The 20,601-nt window shown below is 34.8% G+C and overlaps 2 protein-coding genes across 19 annotated transcripts in view; one reads left to right on the forward strand and one right to left on the reverse strand.

Moving 5' to 3' along the window:
* rdgA (retinal degeneration A) overlaps positions 1-10,583 on the forward strand; it is a 96,461-nt gene extending 85,878 nt beyond the window's left edge. For 16 of the 18 annotated variants that reach the window (XM_076531537.1, XM_076531538.1, XM_076531527.1 and 13 more), the window contains 2 exons: positions 215-378; positions 1,220-10,583. In XM_076531537.1, the coding sequence (XP_076387652.1) occupies positions 215-378; positions 1,220-1,269 (214 nt within the window). In that variant the 3' untranslated portion in view covers positions 1,270-10,583. The remainder of the gene's footprint in view (positions 1-214; positions 379-1,219) is intronic. The other 2 variants (XR_013038149.1, XR_013038150.1) reach the window with 2 other exon arrangements.
* A 504-nt stretch (positions 10,584-11,087) lies between these two features.
* Positions 11,088-20,601, reverse strand: part of btv (dynein cytoplasmic heavy chain beethoven) — a 38,884-nt gene continuing 29,370 nt past the window's right edge. The window contains exons 35-45 of the mRNA XM_076531524.1: positions 19,706-19,994; positions 18,492-19,001; positions 17,781-18,040; positions 17,043-17,237; positions 16,732-16,963; positions 16,522-16,675; positions 16,245-16,461; positions 14,514-15,247; positions 13,369-13,613; positions 12,523-12,817; positions 11,088-11,825 (exon numbers count right to left, since the gene is read on the reverse strand). Coding sequence (XP_076387639.1) covers positions 11,530-11,825; positions 12,523-12,817; positions 13,369-13,613; positions 14,514-15,247; positions 16,245-16,461; positions 16,522-16,675; positions 16,732-16,963; positions 17,043-17,237; positions 17,781-18,040; positions 18,492-19,001; positions 19,706-19,994 — 3,427 coding nt within the window. The 3' untranslated portion in view covers positions 11,088-11,529. The remainder of the gene's footprint in view (positions 11,826-12,522; positions 12,818-13,368; positions 13,614-14,513; positions 15,248-16,244; positions 16,462-16,521; positions 16,676-16,731; positions 16,964-17,042; positions 17,238-17,780; positions 18,041-18,491; positions 19,002-19,705; positions 19,995-20,601) is intronic.

Below are 20,601 nucleotides of genomic sequence, written 5' to 3' on the forward strand. Positions count from 1 at the left end.
ACTAATCTCAAAAATGTCCAACCGATGAATTTATTAATCAATTGACCGAATTAAATCCATAATTTTATGGCAGACAGCATGACGTAACACGAATCGAAATGCGATGAAAATAATTGAAATTACGATAGGACTTAGCGTCGATCGAACCGTCAGTTTATTGTTAGCACGTGAATGGAAATCGAATAAAAAAGGGGAGCTTGTTTTTTAATTGCAGAGGTCAAACCGCTTTACACAAAGCGGCTCAATATAAACGTCGTTCCGTTTGCTGCATGCTAGTCGCCGGCGGTGCTACTTTAAGTATCAAGGATCGGCAAGGTAACACACCTCGCGATCTTGCTTTGCAAGCGGAGGATCGTGAACTCGCAGCATATTTATGCAGTAAGTTTCATCCATTTTTTTCTTTTTCTAATCATGGTTGAAAAAATTCCTTTTCTATTATTATTTGTCAAATTTTTGTGTCAGATTGATCTTCAAATTGATATTTTAATATATTATATTGTAATATTCAGTGCATAAAATATTTTCTGGGTCAGGACTTCTTAATTAGTTTAGGACTTTAAATAAAATATTTTTTACGATTTTACTTAAAATATTTATTTATAGTTTATTTAATTTATCACAAATTTATTTAAAATTTTACTTCTTAAAGAATTCATTTACATAAAGCTATAATGTTATTCAAAAATTATTTTTTTAATCTTCAATGTAGGGACCACTTTAACAAATCTAGTAAAAATAAGAATATTAGAATGATGTTATTTATGAATGAAATTAAGTGTAGTATATATAATATAGTTTATATTGATTTCAATCGAATTGAAAGTTAATGTAACATAACGGTAACCAAATTATGGGTCTCGTGGGTAAACTGAATTTAGGGGTTGCGGAAACTGTGGTGGCTCTCATTACTGGTTAACAAAAATAATTACTAAAATCAGCTCAATTTACTACCATATTATATCCAGAGTTATCTCTTTTTTATTACTGTAAATCCATTCAATATTTTTTAATATTTGCTCAATATCTTTTGTGAAAATCTGTGTCCTTAAGTCATGGCACAAAACACTGTAAATATAATAGACAATGAGACACCCTCTAAGACCACAAATTCAACCGCGTTCAACCGCAATCACGTTTGCAATTATATTATCTTCAAAAAAATAAAAATCTTTATTGTGACGACACCGGATCGTTAAATCGACACCGTTCGATGATGTAGGTCAAGAGCAGTTCCAGCTGACAACGGAAGAAATGGAGAACGCCCTTTGACCCACGGCCCTGACGGGCAGAGCCTGAGCCGACCATAGACCTTCGCATACAGAAGGATCTCAACGATCGATCTTTGTTTCGGCGATCTAGCGTAAGTTACACGTGATAAATCGATACTCTTTCTTCGAAGGTGACACCCGGACTTTTCAATTTTCCTCGTCGAGATCACTGTCAACCTTGTAAATTAATATCACATTCTGCGTAGAGGTAATTAATACGATAACACGTACTTCGTATAGAATATAACATATAATTATTCTCGATCGAGCCACGAGCCTGTACACGTAATGTATTATATTTTTCAAAATGGCGACGAGGCGTTCTCTCTCTCGAGCCTCGTTCGATCGACGATGAAAACGGAAAAGAAGATGCTGGATATTGTAGAGGGACCGTTCAATACCGGTGAAATATAACAAACTTTTGCTCATCCGTTGCGAGTTTAAGGGTGTGGAATTGACGAGTAAGACCCGTAACCGAATTAGTGAGAGACTAGGATCAATGGTGAATAATCGGATATTAATCGTTGTAAGACTAATCTTCACGGTATTTGTTTGTATGATTTTTATTTTATATTTTTCTACGTTCCATTTCTAGATGCCACTTCGACGATATTGTATACATACACATATATACATCCTTATAAATTTATATATAATTAGCGTTGTTCTTGGTAGATTTTTACATTTTTCTTCGCGAGGGCGATGGTAGCGTTAGCGGTTCGGAGTTGGAGAGAATTTGAATTGGTTGTTAGGATCGTTGACTCGATCGAATTTTGTTGTTGCGTTGTATGAAGAGTATAGTCAATGCTGTTATTGCAGTTTTGAAATTGAGTAGTGAGAATTTGGATGTATGGAGAAATTTGGAAATATTAGAATTAAAAAGCTTGACAAGTTGGGAGTTATTGTGATTTTAAGAAGTTTGAGGGTTTGTTAACTTAAGAATTTTAAAAATCAAAGATCTGAGTGTTGATTTAGAAATTGACAAATATACAAATTTGGGGATTGAAGAATTTTAAGATTTGAGGGTTTAAAAACTTGTCATTTCTAGAAATTAGAAAAATGTGAGAAATTTGAAAATTGTAAAATGTGAAGATGTAGAAATTTGCAAATAAAAATTCTTAAATCGGAAAATTTGCAAATTTTAAAGTTTGATGAATCTCAAGTTTAATAAATAACTATAGTGTTCCTCAAATTCTAATAACGGCACTGATTATAATAAATATTCGACATACATACATACTTGTGATTGATTATACATTAAATTTTATCGATTAGAAAAAATTCTGTCCAACTCTGACCAAGGTATTCATCTTTATTCCTCCCTCCCTTGTTGAATTTTTCTCTCCGCTTGTTCTAGGGATACCTCATCGTATCGGATAACACATATCTTTTTTCTATAAGTGTCGCGTTAATATACATACATATATATATACATATATTATACATATACATATATTTTCTACGTACGTTAATACTGATATATATTTATTGTCCTTATGATCATTGACGTAATTCAAATTTATTTGTGGGGTGGGTCAGATACCCTAATTAAGTAGATTTAAATAACTTTTAAATTTCAGGATTTAGAGATATAAATACTTAAAAATTTAAGAATTTCAAATTTTAGAAATATGGAAATTTAGGGTTCGTAGATTTGAAAATTTGGAGATTGAGAAATTTTAAAACTTGGCAATTTGACCGTTTGAATGTTTGATTGAGTAATTTGGATATTGGAAAATTTGAGAAATTTATAGATTTAAGAGTTTGGGAAACTTGAGAAACTTAACGATTTATGTATTTGAAAATTAAAAAATTCATAAAGATGAAAAAATTGAAAATATATTATTTGCTATATAAAATAATCTAGATCCACCCCGATATCCCTATCTAGTTACGTCAACGATAACGATGCAGAATTTTTCTCACGATGCTGTTTTTCTTGTCCGTGAACGTTCGTCAGACATCTTGTTGTTGCTTCGACGCATATAAAATTAAAATAAGAGTCTTAATCGCTAAATCAAGGAACAAAATTTCGAAGTTTCGTAAATGGGATCAGCGTGACGCAATTAATTGAAAGAATATTTTATTTATTTGAAACATTTCTAAACCGCGTAATAAATTAAATCGCGATAGATTGTTAGAGAAAGAAGGTACCGATGTCAACCCACGAGCTGGCGCGTGAAGAGGCTGAGGTGTTCAGAAGAGCTACTACAATTGGTCAGAATAGAAAAATGGACGCCTCACACGTATTTTCGGCGGTATTGGCTCTCGCGGTCGCCAATTAGGCGAAAAACAATGACAGGCAAACGTCTCGAGAGTGAGATAGCGCTACTTACGTTCAGTAGTTGTTATTGTCATTATTCTTATTTGCCGAAGTGTAACTGGTAGTGTTCACGGTGGAAGCTTTTACTTCAAGTCGACTCCAGCTCGTAGGTTGACGTCTGTACACGAAGAAAAGTCGTGCCAATCGATGGACGAGTATAAAGAACCTTGGGCCGCGTTTTCACAGTGAGTTGAACAGCTAAGTGCTAATGGAATTTTATTGCTCTCTTTCGGTCCCCCATCAACCCTTTAGTAACGGGACGTTTCGACTGGAAATTATCCTTTGTGTACGAAACGATCGTGGTGAATCTCTGGGTTGTGTAATAGATTCAATTCCAACTACTTCGTATTCATAGCAACCGTGTAAACGTGACTCAAGATCAAAGGCGCAGGTTGCCAAATCGAGATTCATTGCTTCATGCCGATCCCGTGCATAATTTGCCAGCAATTTTCAAACGAACTACTTTGAATAAAGCAACGGAGTCGTTCAGAAGTCATGGGATATTTGCTAGCTTCAATTTATATTAACATCGAGGGAAATTAGTATTTATTGAATTCTTACCCTGTGTACAGTTTTTGAATATGATATTCTTTCTTCATAGTTTTCTCAGTGATCAAAAACTTTTATGTACAAAGTTTAAAAACTCCAAATTTAAAATAAAAAATCTAAAATTCAAAAATTTCAATGATCAAATTAAAAAACTTCCAAGATTTAAATGTGTCAGAGTTAAAAAAAAATTCTTTAAGAAAAAGAAAGTTCAAGTAAAAAAAATCCTCAAGTTCTGAAATTCTAAAAGAACTCTTAAAATCTCAAATATCCTAAAATTTTGTCTTCATAAAAATTTCAAAAAGTCTGAAAATATGTTATAGAACATATCCCATGACATCGAACCTAGAACGCACGTACACACGTAAGACGAGTCGATTAGATCGAGCCGAAGTACAGTCGAAACGAAAAACAGGTATCGATAGAAAAGGGGAGGGAGAGTCGATGAAAGACTAAAAGGGGAAAAGGTAATTATCATAACTCGGTACCAAAATGAAAAAGGGGATCAACGTACGAACACCAATTAGCTCTTAAAAGACGGTCTATCGTCTCTTATTATTACATTATGATTATTATTATTACTATTATTATACTGTTACTAGACTACTCTAATTTTACTGTCGAATTGTATTGCATAACGTGTATGTATAATAGATATCCTTCGAGCGTTGTTCGTCCTGCGGACAGGAAAATGAAAAAAGTGAAAAAAAGATAAATTTGAGTCACGATAATATACCTGTAGACCTCTGCGAGGTTAATCCTCGTCGAACACGCGCGATTTAAATAAAATACGAGTGATTTAACGGGCACTCGACTCGATTTTTTATCTGTGTAAATATCTCGATGACGATTTCGAAATTAATTCTTCAACAGTGGATTTAACGGTACCTGAGTCTGTTCAGACCCGTAATTACACGTTTCGACATTCTGTAATGAATTTCACATTTCTTATGATATTACCACGTTTTAGTAAAGAAGACAAACTCGTAAGTACTCTTTTTATCATTAAATACTGAAAAACATAGCAGTCAACATATGCAGTAAAATTGATACAATAAATTACAAAGTTCATTTCACTCTGTCTAATTGTTGCAGTTGACTGCTTTATATCTTTGCAAAAGTAGTTGCTTCAATATCTTTTCTATTTCGATCAAGACTCAACTATTTTTTACTATTACTCTACTACTTTTTTACTCAAAATGTTCAAGAATATAGTTCTACTTAAAGATGCATATTCGTAAAAATTAAAGTTCGTAGACATTTTCTCTTGACTCAGAAACCTGTGTTTGAAAAGACCCAGGCACCAAGAGTTAAGGTCTATCTACTTACCCTAAGTATTTTTCTTGAAAGGATGCTTAAACGTTTAAAGATGTTTCAAACGAATTCGAGACGAGTGCACGAGTTTTCCCGTGTCCTCTTCCTCTTGTAAATTAAACCGATATTTTTAAGAATCGATAGAAAGGATAGTGCGGAGTTCTAGTGGGATTAAACGTGCGTATTTAAAATTAAGTATTTCGTAGAGTACAGGTATTTAATAACGGTGAATCGATTCTAGAAAATGCCTTCGAGCGTAAGATATGTACGTTGTTCTGATTATTTTTTATATGTAGAACTAATCACGATGCCTTTGTAATCTATCCGTGACGTTCGTTGCGCGAATGATCGAAAATCACGTTGTATTTAATTCTATGCTGTTCGACGATTCTCGCAGTCCTTCGTGCGACGAACGCCGCCATCTTAGAGAGAACAAGAAAGACGAAACGGAGCTAGTTACGCGTTCAAACGCTCTCGTATTTGGTTAAGATCGAGAACGATCGTTTTTCTTTTTAATTTAAATTGATTTTTTCGATGAATGTGATCTTCGAGATCAACCCTCTCATTTGTATTTCTTTTTGAAACTTGCAAAATGGTCACCAAGATTTAAAGGACCATAATTGTCAGAGAAAGATTTTTGTATTTAAGCGACTGTCGTGGAGACCGACGATAACCATTGACTATTTTAATTTTCAAGATTGTAAATTATAAACTTTCAGACGCAGATTCTTAGAACATTCAATTCATACATTTCTCAAGTTCAACTCTTCAAAAATTTAGATACCTTCAAACGTATTCACAAATTTTTGAATATATTAAATTTTAGGTTTAGACATTTTCACAGTTACGTAGTTTCAAATTTACAAATTTTCGAGCTTGCAAATTTATGAATTGTTGAATTTGCAAATTGTAAGCTACAAGTTAGTGTTCGGGTACTTTTGAAATTATTCGAGTTTGCAGATAATGCTTATAGTTAAAATTTGTATGAAGAACTGCCACAGTAGAAATAGCATACAATATCAATTATAATATTAAGAATTCGTTTCTCTATCGAAAATTTTAGGAGTCAGATTTTTCTCTCATTTTTAATTTCGGGTCATCGACGTTCTTCATGGCAGTCAAATCGAAACGGTTAGAATTGTAAGATCTGTTTTCTCTCGATTCGCGCTGCATTCGAAAAGTTTCAATTTACGAAATATTTCAACTTCGATTTTACGTATTTCACGAATACTCTCGTGTATATCGGAAAGAATCTCCTGTACCTGTATCGGAATTTCGCGTGATCGCAGCCTAATGCGAAAATAATAATAAAGAGAAAATGAAAAAAAAAAGAGATACGATCGATTAACTCTGGAAACGTTTGACATTTTTCAGAAAGACTCTCCGTGACATTTATCCTCGTAACATCGATGGTCAATTTGTTCGTGTAAACTTGTATAAATGTATTTTTACCGAGATTATACTCATCGATCCTCGTAAGTGGATTAAAGACGAATTCGAATTTAATGAATTTGCTGTAAGTTTCGTTGCACGCGGATCTACATGTATACGTATTGTATAATAGTTCTATAGTTTTCTATTGTTCCTCCATTTTGGACCACTCTTCGAACACGGGACAGAACGCGACCAATTCGTAATTCCCTTTCAAACTTTCTACTGTTAATCTTAGCTTTTAATCGTCGGGATTCTATAACGTTTCCGTTTACCTTTCTTCCCTTTTGCTTAGATTTTTTTGTTATAATTTAGAAATGATATTTTTTATTTTTATTATGGAGGTAAAACTTCGACTTTCAAATGTAGGTTCTCAAATATAGACTTTTCAAGTTTAAATAAATATAGAAATTTTTATTCTTAAATTTCTAATTTGAATTCTCTAATTTTGGAACTTGTGAATGTTCAAATTTTTCAATTTACAAACTTCAACATTTTCAAACTTCTAACTTTGTAAACTTTTAAATTATATATCTAGAAATTTAGTAGTTCATATTGACAATGGACTGACAAACTAATTTAATTAAAAGCTGTATCCTAATAAATTATATCCGAATTCTACATGAGAGATAAATTCGTCAACCTGGTAAAAAACATTTAAAAAAGTTTAAAGAATAAATAAAATTTTGCTTCCAAAGCAAAATGGAAGAAAGGTGAGAAGTGGAGAACCGAGTCTCCGACAAATCCTTTGCGTTCTTTTCTTTCGACAACTTCCTCTTCGTCGTCGATCATAGGACCGTGTGCCTACCACTCGGTTATAGTATTAATCGTTAGATGATAATTAGAGTGGAGTCCAGGATCAGATCGAGTAACGAACATACGAATCAAGCTTAAATCCACCTTTGTTCGCGACTCGATTTCCGATCAAACGGTAAAATAAGCATTGTCCGGGAAGGTAGAGTAACCAAGCTCGTATCCGGTGATTTCAATGCTCGCACGATCCGACATTTTCTTCGAGAACGAACTTTCCCTAACAAACTCGCTTGCTGATTGCAAGAATATAGAGAAATTAGTCTTCATGAAATTGAGGATGCTGTAACTTGGAACTCTGAACGATTTGTGAGTAGATTTAGTAGGAGAAAGATTATGTCTAAATGTATCAACTGTTGAATTAGTATGATTAATAAACTTGAAGAATTTACACGTTGAAAGATAAAGATAAATTTTAATGAGTCGGATCGTTGAATTCGCAGAAACTTTGACCACATTGAACCACAAGTATTTGTAGTCACCTTGAACTCAATCTAAATTAAATTATTGTAAATTTTGGTAATTATGTTACAAAAAAATTGGCACTAATTCTGTTATAAAAGAAATATTTGTTCTTTAAAATCGTCTTTAAATTTCAGATCATCTGAGGTTGTTGAAGCTACCTTAAAACTTGTATAATTTTAATTATACTTAAAATTATACAAGTTCTTAGTAATTTTCTTTGCATACAATATACATAGGTACCACTGGAATAAAATATAAAACGTTTTAATATAGGTTTCTTTCGGTAACTATCTCTTTATCTCCGTATACTTCATGTAGCGTACTTAACCTACCGCGTGTAAGACGCCATTGCTGCAGAAATGGCGGTAAATTCAAATTGCCTATTTAAGAAATCTACTAAAACAAGTAAGATTCCAATAATATTTGTCAGAGTTCTTGACTAACATATGAAAGATATTATAAGTCAAGGGGTAAGCAATTACAAAAAATAATTGATTAACAACCGGACAAAGTTTCAGTGAAGCGAGCGTTTAACGTGGTTCGAAAACGGCGATTATCTATTAGATAAGTAAAATCGAACAAGATGACAATGAGAGTAAAGAAGAATAGAGAGCACGTATGTGTCTGTGTGTCTCTGTATGCGTGTGAAATAGCGCGAAGAGTTTCCCAAGGGTGGAAAAGAAACACAGTATTGCCTTTCTCAGGGACGCGGCCTCGGCCCGTGAGTTTCATCTTAAGTTTCTTAGAGCAATAAATCGGCGACAATCATGGCGTTTCGGGCCGAGCTCGCGTCGCTATCACTTCTGGTCTGTCCATTTTTGCGTTCGCTTCTTTCCTTCTTCGCTTAGAAACGTCGACGACGAATATCACTGTCTATGTACTTCTCCATGTTGTTTCGGTCCAATTTCCTCGTTGCTGGCGATCGGTGACTTGACTGTTTTAAAACTGAATTTTGTTCTTTTCAATCGCAAATATTATCGGGTGGCTTTTGTCAAATGTTAACCTTCAAGATAGGGACTCTTTATTAAATATTATTTATTTATTTTTATCGCTTTGTTTTAATTTAAAGTGCTCGTTGAACTCTAGGGTAAAAGTGCTCTTATAAAGAGCTACCTCGAAAATATTCTACTAAAAATATTTTTAATTTAAAAGAAAATAATAATGAAATAGAATATTGTTTGCTGTGAAGGTTTCTTACAAATACACTTGAAAATTGGCAAATTAAATTTTCTCAAAAAGAGAAACAAATAGTAAAAAGTGTAAGCTTCCACGTATCTTTCGCTGTGCCACTATTTTTGTAACGTTCTATACATTGCAAAAATAATATAACATCAGAAGAAATTACTAAAATAGAATTTTGCTTGCTGTAAAATTTTCTTACAAATATTCTTGAAAATTCCCTAATTAAATTTTCTTAAAAACAAAGAACTAAATATGAAGAAGTGTAATCTTCCCTCCACGTATCTTTCGTTGTGCCACTACTTCTGTAACACCCTGTACATCGCAAAAATATCATAAAATCAGTAGAAAATAATACTGAAATCGACTGTTCTTTGCTGTCAAATTTTCTTATAAACATACAGAAAAATTCTCAAATTAAATTTTCTCAAAAACCAAATATGGAACACCCTGTATCTAAAAATATCGTAAAATCAGGAACTTGAGAAATACAAAATTTAAACGCGAAAATAATTATTTTAACTACATAAGAAGGTTGAACCTTCCGTATCTTATGATAGAAACTTGGGATTAATTTTTTGACCAAAGCTTGAAACCCAAACAGCCAAGCGTTCTTTCCGTATCTCCTATTTTAGCCGTTCGATCGGTTAACCGCTAATTTAAACTGCGTCAGAATGAGAAACAAAAGGACCACTGTTATCGCCAGCAACGTATTGTGAACAGCGACCTAAATACACCGATTTTCCTGTCGGTAACGAGCCGAGCTTATTCTGTTCGCGTTTCGTTGTCGCGAAACTTGGGTGGTCTGTTCTATTCTATTCTCTGTCTTTGCCAAATACAGCTGCTCGATAAAACGTATTTATTTTTGACCGTGCAAGCTTATTTGAAACGATTTCGCGTTGCCGCAGACACGATTGATCGTCGGTTAATTGACTGGATGAATAATTAACGATAAAGGAACACGGTCTGATTGTTCATGAACGTTGAATTCATAGTTAATGATGGAATTATACCGATGAAGAACATGTTCGACAGGTTTTTGTCGGGTTTGAATATCGAGTGGTTGTATTTGGTGATTGACCTAAACACGAACCAATACTATTACAGGAACGATCGTGTAATTGCAATGACTTCTCCGATTATTGCTATTTTCTGAGTCTATGTAACTTGTACGAGTAACTTCTGATTAGAAGGATGTATCAAGCGATTACTTTATAAGTAATAAAAAGATTTCTGATTCTCGACAATGGGTGTTTTATTTGTCCTGTTCTTTTTGAAAGAAATTATGAGGAAGTCAAGTGCTTATTGAAGATTTTAGAAATGTAGGAATTTGGGAACTTAAGGGGTTTAGAAATTTGGGATTTTGAGAATTTGGGAATTTGGAGATTTGGAAATTTAGAAATTTAGAAACTCAGAATGGGGACTTTGGAATTTTAAGAATTTGGGAATTTAGGGATTTGGAAATATAGAAATTTGGAATTTCGAGAATTTGGGAATGTAGGGATTTGGAAATTTAGAAATTTGGAATTTCGAGAATTTGGGAATTTAGGGATTTGGAAATTTAGAAATTTGGAATTTTGAGAATTTGAGGATTTGGGAATTTAGGGATTTGGAAATTTAGAAATTTGGAATTTTGAGAATTTGGGAATGTAGGGATTTGGAAATTTAGAAATTTCGAATTTTGAGAATTTGGGAATTTAGGGATTTGGAAATTTAGAAATTTGGAATTTTGAGAATTTGGAAAGTTGGAGATTTGGAAATTTGGAAATTTAGAAATTCAGAATTTTGAATATTGGGGACTTTGGAAGTTGAAAATGTAGCAATTTGAAATTTTGAGAATTTGGGAATTTAGGGATTTGGAAATTTAGGAATGAGGAAACTGAAATTCCAAATTTTCAAAATTACATTTATGACTTTAAAAATTCAAGAAATCCAAGATTTCAGAAATTTGAGAATTTAAAAAATTTCAAAATTCAAAACTTTTTACATTTATATTATTCAAACTTGCATCAAACAAAAATACGATAAAATATTAAAACATAAATTAACATACGAATGTATCAATTTTATAATAACACTGAAAGTACAGAAATTTATTAATCAGATAATACATAAAATTAATACTACGATACTATACATCTTTTTTTTTTATAACAATTAAACTACGCACTAATAATTCCACATAAGTACAAGTTAAATTAATTTCAAGTGAAATGCGACACCTCGACGTAACCAATTATCGTGCTCCTCTTTAGGGCATCCAACTGGAAGCGAGCAAATCAGCATTTCCCTCTGTGAATTCGCGTACACTGGAATGTTAAGAGTATTTTCAGCGCCGTAATTTCCTAAGCGATCTCCCATTGCTTTGTAGCTGGCGTTCTCTTCGGAGTAATCTTCGGGTAAAAATGCGATTTGACAGCTAGGTGCTGCTATAACGGATGCTGTGTTCGCGTCTAGATCCCTGAGGACACCCTCTTCGATCAATGCACCTGTACAGTTTATATTATTTTTAGTAAAATTAATTTTTTAAAATAATAGACATTGTAATTTGTGTGGTATGAAAATTTTTGAGACTTTCTTTACAAATTTTGTCTTTGGAGATTTCAGAATTATTTCTATATTTATTATTGACAATTTTGTGTATTTTTTTATTTCATATTCTGTATATATTTTTATGTCAATTTAAGAAGTTGGAATTTTGCGGATTATGTTTAATAAAGATTATCCTGTTTTGCTGATTATTTTATACTACAATAAATTTAAATAATAAAATTTTGTGAGATAAAAGTTTTAAATCCCATAATTTTATATTTTTGACAAACATGAATATTATTATTCATAATATGTAAATATTAAAATATACAAAACTTTGAAATGTTCAAATTTTATTAGAATCGACATGAATTTTATTTAAGTTTCATTACAATTTTATCGACATTTATTATCATTCTATTTTATTGCAATTTTATTGACATTTTACTAATATTTTATAATTGATTGATATTTTGTTATTATTTTATTTTATTGACATTTTATTAACCTTTTATTAACATTGTATACTTAATTGACATTTTATCGATATTTTATATTTTATAGTAATTTTAGTAACATTTTACTTAATTGACATTGTTTTAACATTTAATTTTATTGCACTTTTATCGACATTTTATTCTAAACGTCAGTTACCTGATATTAATAGTCCATCGATGACCATCGACACCTTCCAGTCTTTGTTTCTATGATTTTCGAACCAGTTCACTCGAAGTCGAAGATTTTCTAAAGGTTGACCCGTTTCTCTCGCAGTATGTTGTTTCAGAACAGTGAGAAACGCGCGCGGTCTAACCAAACGCGAGATATCGATCACGGTTGAAGAAATCGATACAATCGATTCGAGGGTTTGGTATTTGGATAACAGTCCTTTAACGAAAGGTATTATTTCCTTGGGTCCATATTTCCAATCTTCCATCCAGTGTTTTGGAGTCTATCAATCAATCATATAACGCACTCGTTAATTTTTAGCAATATTAATTGTTTATTAATATTTAATATATTGAATAGAATCATGAACGAATGTACTATATAATAAAATTTGATCAATTTTTTGAAAGAATAAAAATAAGGGAGGTATATTTATAGGGTGCATTGTTGCAAGTTTAAAATACGAAGTTATCGATAATTTCCTTTCGATTATTTCCAACCGTACTTTCTACTGAATAATTTCCAACAAACGATTTTACGTCGAATATCGAATTCATAATAGATTTATTAAAACGAGTGATGAATTTTTCTATCTTAATTTCCGTTCAATAATTTCTCTTTGATAATTCCCGGTAATTCATTTCCACTCGATTATTTCCGACTCGTACTTTCAATTGTATAATTTCCGTTCGATGATCTTATATCGAATATCGAATCCATAATAGTTTGAATAAAAGTAGCGAATTCTGATTAATTCCTTAATTTCCGCTCGATAATTTCCCCTCAGTATTTTATTGTAAAGATATATATAATGTTCGAAAGAAACGTTTTTACCTTAGAGTCCTCCAAACGAGATGTTTCCACATCATTTCGAACAAGATTCAGTGTTTTCTTAGTCAGATTCATCTCATCGACAAAGAAACGTTGCAATTGATCGTATTTTCCATCATTTTCTATGTAAATCGATGATCCAAAGATCGAACCATGACGATCTATTAATTCCTTCAGATCTTTTTGGATTTTTGATTCTATCGTTCTGTTGTGCTTTTCGTCGCTGTGCGACACTTTGATTAGAACACCTATCAAAAGTAAAATATATTATTAATTTCTACATCTTTGAAATGCTAGATCCTCATATTCCTTATGTTCAAAATCTCTGTATTTACTTTAATACAATACTAAATTACTGTATTCCTAAATCCTTAAATTTCCAAATTGCTGTTATCTCTAATTCCTAAATTATTAAATCTCTGTATGATTTAATTCCTATGCTTCCAAATTTTTACCCCCAAATCCCTACATCCTCCAATTTCTATATTCTCAAATTCTTACGTTGCCAAATCCCTTCATCGCCAAATTCCTACGTCTTCAAAATGCTCACATTCCCAAACCGATACGTCCCCAAAAGCCTGCATCCCCAAATTCTTACATCCCCAAATTCCCACGTCCTCAAATTCCTACAGCCCCAAAACCTTTATGTTCCTAAATCCCTACGTCCCCAGATTCCTACGTTCCTAAAGCCCTACGTCTCCTAAACCCTGCGTCTCCAAATTCCTACATCTCAAAATTCCCACGTCCCCAAAACCCTACATCTCCAAATTCCCACGTCCCCAAAACCCTGCGTCTCCAAATTCCCACGTCCCCAAAACCCTGCGTCCCCAAATTCCCATGTCTCCAAATTCCCACGTCTCCAAATTCCCACGTCCCCAAATTCCCACGTCTTCAAATTCCCACGTCCCCAAATTCCCATGTCTCCAAATTCCCACGTCCCCAAATTCCCACGTCTCCAAATTCCTACATCACCCAAATTCCCACGTCCACAAATTCCTATATTCCAAAAATTCGTACGTTCCTAAAATCCCTATTATTCCTATATCTCTAACGCTGTATACCTGCAGATACCCCTTTGTTCTTATATCTCTACATCCCTATACTCCTCCCTCCCTAAATCTCCACCTCTCTAACACCCATAAACAAACCTTTCAAATGCGCCAGCACTGCTTCAGCCGCCGCCCGTTCCCAAGCCCTATGCGCGTTAGCCGGCAGTCCAAAGCACTCCTTAGGCGAATCACTATCAGGAAGGTTCTCCAAAGCCCTAATCACATCCTCAAACGAATTCCCCGCAATCTTCAAAACTCCCGCCAACTTCCGTCGACCCTCAAACACTTCGACTGACCAAACATCCCTAACGATCGAGCACAGCGCTCTGCTGTCGTACTCATCCTGAATGCGACCACCATAAACCGCCACGTCCAGCAGTCCCCTTCCTGTCTGCCAGCCGCCATCCTTGTCTCTGCCCATGCTCGAACTCGTTTCTTTGACTATCAACTCGTAAGCAGCCTCCAAGTCCGCCTCGTTCCACTCGTAAGACCTGATCCATCCTTGAGGAACGAACTTTCGACGTTCCTGAAGAATCGCGTGAAGCCAGGACAACAAAACTGTGCCGGCGACGTTCGCGTTCTTCTGTTTCTGCTGCAGTTGCTGTAATGACCTCTTCACGTTCCTCTTCACACCTTCCGGGGGCTCGTACGCCAGCTTCGAGCACAGACCAGCCAGACTCGGGTAGAAACCGGAACATTCCTCGGTGGTTAACCAAATTCTCGTGCTGGGGTTTTTGGTAGTGGTGCACATCGGCGATCGTAAGAGACTCTCCAAACGGGGCAGCCAATTCAAGGCCAGGTGCAGATTGCTGAGCAGTATCCAACTACCATTCCTGATCGATACATTCTTTATTAATTTATTGGTGCAACTCGATTTTTTATTACTATTCTCTTAGTCACTGATATACAGGGCGGTTCAAAAGTGATGCGTACATGAGTATTGTAAATTTTTAGTAAAAAAAATAAATTTGTGTTCAAGTTTCAGTATGCAGTTTCTCATTTTTATTTATACTAGCAATGCTGTTTAATTTTTTATTCTGCTATATAGAAGTCTTTTTTATGTAGAAGTCTTGCACTGCCAAATGGTAACGTACCTTTAGGTTTGTAATATTTTGCAAGTTTGTGTGCATTCAGATACCTTGTATATAGGGTGGAAGGATAGGAGATGTATGCATTTGTAGGAGATATATGCATACAGGGAGCTTCATGTATGTAGGAGGTATATGCATACAGGGAGATTCGCATATGTAGGAGGTATATGCATACAGTGAGATTCACATATGTAGGAGTGATACAGGGAGTTTCACATATGCAGAAGTAATACAGAAAGATCCACATATGCAGAAGTAATGATATATACAGAGCAGCATGTCATCTTCGAATCATTTTACTTCTACTCCAAACCATTTCACTTTCATTAGAAACATTTTGCAAAATGTTTGCAAAACATGATGAAGTGAAAACATGTGATGAGATCATTTTATATGGAGCACTAATAATATGTACAGAGCAGCATGTCATCTAAGAATCATTTTACTTCTACTCCAAACCATTTCACTTTCATTAGAAACATTTTGCAAAATGTTTGCAAAACATATGATGAGGTGAAAACATGTGATCAGATCATTTTATATGGAGCACTAATGACATGTACAGAGCAGCATGTCATCTTAGAATCATTTCACTTTCACTCCAAACCATTTTACTTTCATTAAAAACATTTTGCAAAATGTTTGCAAAACATATGACAAGATGAAAATATATGAAGAGATTATTTTATATGAAACACCCTGCACCTTCAACATCTAAGATCCTCACTAAATTTATTACCGACAAGCATTTTCCAGAGCAAGTTCAGCCTGAGCAACTTGACCTTGTCCCAAAGACACTTCAATGAACCCCGTAGCCGATGCCACCTGATTATTCGCCAGTGCCCTAAGTTCCGATCCAGGGTCCGCTCCTGGCGACAGCAGCAACAGCACAGGATACGTTTCCTGTTCCGCAATTTTCCTCAGGGACCAATTAGGAGGTGACAAATCCTTCACACCTTCAGATTAACCGTATCATAAATTTATACGTTGTGAAAATAAACTACATGCAATATTACCTAATACTTCGGCGGCTAGTTTCGAGAGCGCCGTGTGCAGATAATCTGGACGCAGAGTTTTTATCAGTAAAATTTTCTGGAACGTGGTTAATCCACTCTCAGCGTAGATGTTGTTGACGTCGTTCAACCACGCCGGCTTCATTCTGGCGGCTATCTATAGAAAGTTTCTTGTTTGAATTATGTCAACTTTTTCGCCGAGGTGAAAATTACTTGAGGGAACGATGACACCAGAGATCGAACAGATAAACGTCGTTCTTCGGGGATCCAATCGGGAACCTTATAATCAGGGTCTTCGTCATCGTTTAATGGAACTTCTTCCAACAGGAATCTCTGTTCGGCATCTGGCACGGAGTTCAGGGAGAGGGCTAATTGTAGAGCCAGCTGGAGACGGTGCTTTCTGTACACCGCTTTCGAGCAGTAATGCAGAGTCAAACTTATTAATCTGTCAATGAAATTGTAATTTAAGACAACTTGAAAATTTTCAAGGAATGAAAATACTTTTATCACATTTTTTAACCCACCGTTTTTCGATTGCTTTGTCTTGTTCCCTCTTGTCCTCGGAGAGTATTGAACCTCTGTAACTTTCCGCTTCCAAATAAATGTCGGTGAATGCTTCCGCAGAAAATACGTATAGAGGACTCAAAGCTGTCAGTGCTTTCACCGTTTTGTATAAACTGGCTGCGAATTTTGCTAACTTCTCGTGCTCTTTGGCTCTCCTATAGTGCAAAGCAGAAGGTCTCGTTATATGGCCGTCGATGGAGTGGCTATGTTCTACAGTGAAGGAGTGTCACATAGATGACAATGTAATAAATTATTTAATATTTACACTTATACTTGATATTTTATTTGTACAAGACATATGTAAAATTATATACCTGACATATGTATCTGAACACCAGGTACATTTTAAACAAAGAATCTAATTTGCAAGATTTAATATCAGTTTCCAAATAATTATTTTAATTATGAAAAAATATAAAAAATTTCCTATTCACCCAAAATAATATCCAAAGTTCTTAAGAAGCTTCACAAAAAAAAAACTAAAAATATTTCTTTGAGTTTCAGTTCATTAATATTCATCAAAATTGCATAATGTGTACAACACGATACAACGAAAGGATAATTAAGTATCTTGCACTTAAAAGCTTCCCTCGTTCTAAAATAATCTTCCGCAGCTGTTACGTTATAAAATATGGCACTGAATAAGATAATCCGATACTATTATCCGGCAGTGTATTTCTTAATAAAGTTCCACTCGCCTGGTAACGTCTTCGAAGCTTCGTCGACTTTCCTGGAGGGCCGCCGCGATTTCTTTGGCTTTTGATTGAGTGGCCTGCAACGACGACAAAAGCCCTCCTTGAGATCCTTCAGACTCCTGAAGAAGATCTTGACCTCTGGCTGTAGCCAGCTGCGCCAACAGATCCAATCTTGCCGTGTCCCGTTCTCCTGATAATTTTTCTTCCCGTTCTAACGCCTCCTTTCTTTGTGTCGCCAGCTCAGGTGTCTCCTTTAACAAAACCTGTCCGCAGACCGATTAATCTTTCTGAACTCTTGTTTCGAATTTTACTATCATTAATTCTGTTCGTCTATTTCTAAGGTGTACATTGAAAAATATTCAAATAAGGGGAATTCAACGATGAGTGGATGTTGAAGGATTTGGGTATCAAATGTGAAGTGTTAGAAAAACATTGAATATATCAAAGACACATATACATATTTTTTGAGATCAAAAATAAAATAGAAATGTAAATAAATATACTTGATAGAAAATGTAAATAAATAAACTTGAAATATTGTATGCCATACATCAGTAACTCGATAAACGTTCAGTTCGATAAAAGTGAACACTTTCAAAAAATCCCCAAAAATTTTGCAGTTAAAAATAAGAAGCTTATGAAGCATTTCTTCAAATAAAAAGAATGTATCAAATTTTCTGACCTGCTACAAAAATTTCGATTCAATTTCCTTACTTTTTCGACGAACCTCTCTGCGAGGCTCTTGCTGCCCGCCCCAAGTGCGATCTTGAAGAGCACCGCGTCAACTTCCTTCGGGAAGCCATCCAATTTGTCTCGTCTAGTGGCCAGGAACAGTTTGAAGCCTTGAGGAGCAGGTAAAGTTCGCTCGCCCAGTCTCAGAGGACGCCTTCGTAACAGCGGCAATAATATCGACGGGAATTGCACAAGTTCCTCCACCAGCAACGGCTTTCCAAATCTCACAGCCATCTCCAAAGTGGTGAGGAACTTGGCATCCTCTGGTTTCGTGATTTCCATTCGGGAACCAACGTTGTTTCTCAACCAGGAGACTGCTAATCCTGATGGATCGACGAATATGGGGACCAGTGGACCTCTCAGGGCGCAGGATGCGCCAACTAGGCTTCCGGTGTCCACTGGTAGACCCTGCGCTCGCCAGAGCAGTCTTTCTCTTTCGGTTATGAGGAGATCGATGGCGGATTTCTTCCATTTGTCGTCTCTTCCGGGATCCTGGGTTTAGAATTGTTTGTTTATGTGTCGGATCAAAATTGCGAAGGATTTGATGATATAATTTGTAAATGATGCTCCTATGTGACATACTCCTTATGACACGTTACATACTCCTATATTACATAGTTGAATTATGTACTTAAGTCTTGTGTCAAGATAGAGTAGTACTTGGTAAATTGCAAAATTTTTAGGTAAATCAAGTGATGTTAGCCTATGTCACATATGTGTAATTATGTACCTAAGTCTTAGATCAGAATGAAGAAAGTAGAGTTCCACTTTAACCTCTCAAGTTTGCAAGTGTCCTATCACCACATATCACGTGTCTTATCTGCTCATATATTGATTTGAACACGAAAAAGTTCACTTTAACCTTTTAAATTTGCAATTAAATAAAATCTTGCTCTATCTAGACTACTCCACATGTTCCAACTTACCTACTTCAACATCACCTCAAACTTGAAAAGACCCATTCCAGTCTTTCAATTATTAAACTGAATGAACTCTTAACAATCTGCCTCACATTTCTAATACATTCATTTCTTAAAACACATCTCATTCATCCTTAATGAATAACGTGATCAATATCACAAATATGATACATTGAATAAATACGATACATCATTTCAACAAATAAATAAAAAAAAAGCTTCAGTAAATCTTCTCCACCTACTGTTTCTTCTTAATAAATGAAAATGAACGCATACTTCATAAACCAGTAAAGATGCCACGTTAGCAGCTTCAACATCCAATCTCTCCTTTCTGGCAGTTAATTCTTCTAGTTGCGTTTGCCAATCACGATGTTCGGTGTCCAATTTCTGTAACAATGCTCTGGCAGTTGCTAGTCTTGCCTCTGTTGCCTCTGTTCGCAGCTGAAGAGCAGCTGCACCCCTCGAGTGTTCTGCGAGTTGTTCTTGAAGCTGAGCAACGCGACTCTCTACTGTATTCAATCCGGCTTCCAATTTGCCGATCTGAGCTTCGGCTGCTGACAGACGTCTGTGGAATTAATTTAGATGCAATCAATTGTTGCTGTTTGTAAATCCTTGTGAGATGAATTCCCTGTTTTTGTTTATAAACTTATTTCCTTTAGACGAGTCTCTTATTTTAGTGAAGTTATTTTGGAGTTATTTATGAAGTTTTCTATTAAGTTTTCTATGAAGTTTTCTATGAAGCCATTTATAAAGTTTTCTATGAAGTTATCTATAAGTTATTCTGATCAGAGAATCATTTATTTTAGTCTACAAAATTATTCTCATCAAATGGATCACTTATTTTAGTCCACAAAGTTAGCCTCATTAAATGAATCCACATTTCAGTCCATAAAGTTAACTTCAACAAATGAATCTTCTACTTTTGTTCATAAAGTTATCCTCGTCATATGAGTTACTTATTTTAATCCACAAAGTTATTCTAGTTAGACGAATTCCCTATCTTTGTGCATAAAGCTATCTTCATCTAATGAATCTCCTACTTTTGTTCATAAAGTTATCCTCATCAGATGAGTTACTTACTTTAGTCCACAAAGTTATTCTAATCAGACGAATCCTCATCCTAATCCATAAACTTGTACTGATCAAATCAGTCACTCATTTAAGTCCACAAA

The sequence above is a fragment of the Megachile rotundata genome, chromosome 5, assembly GCF_050947335.1.
Source record: "Megachile rotundata isolate GNS110a chromosome 5, iyMegRotu1, whole genome shotgun sequence".
Classification (NCBI taxonomy): domain Eukaryota; kingdom Metazoa; phylum Arthropoda; class Insecta; order Hymenoptera; family Megachilidae; genus Megachile; species Megachile rotundata.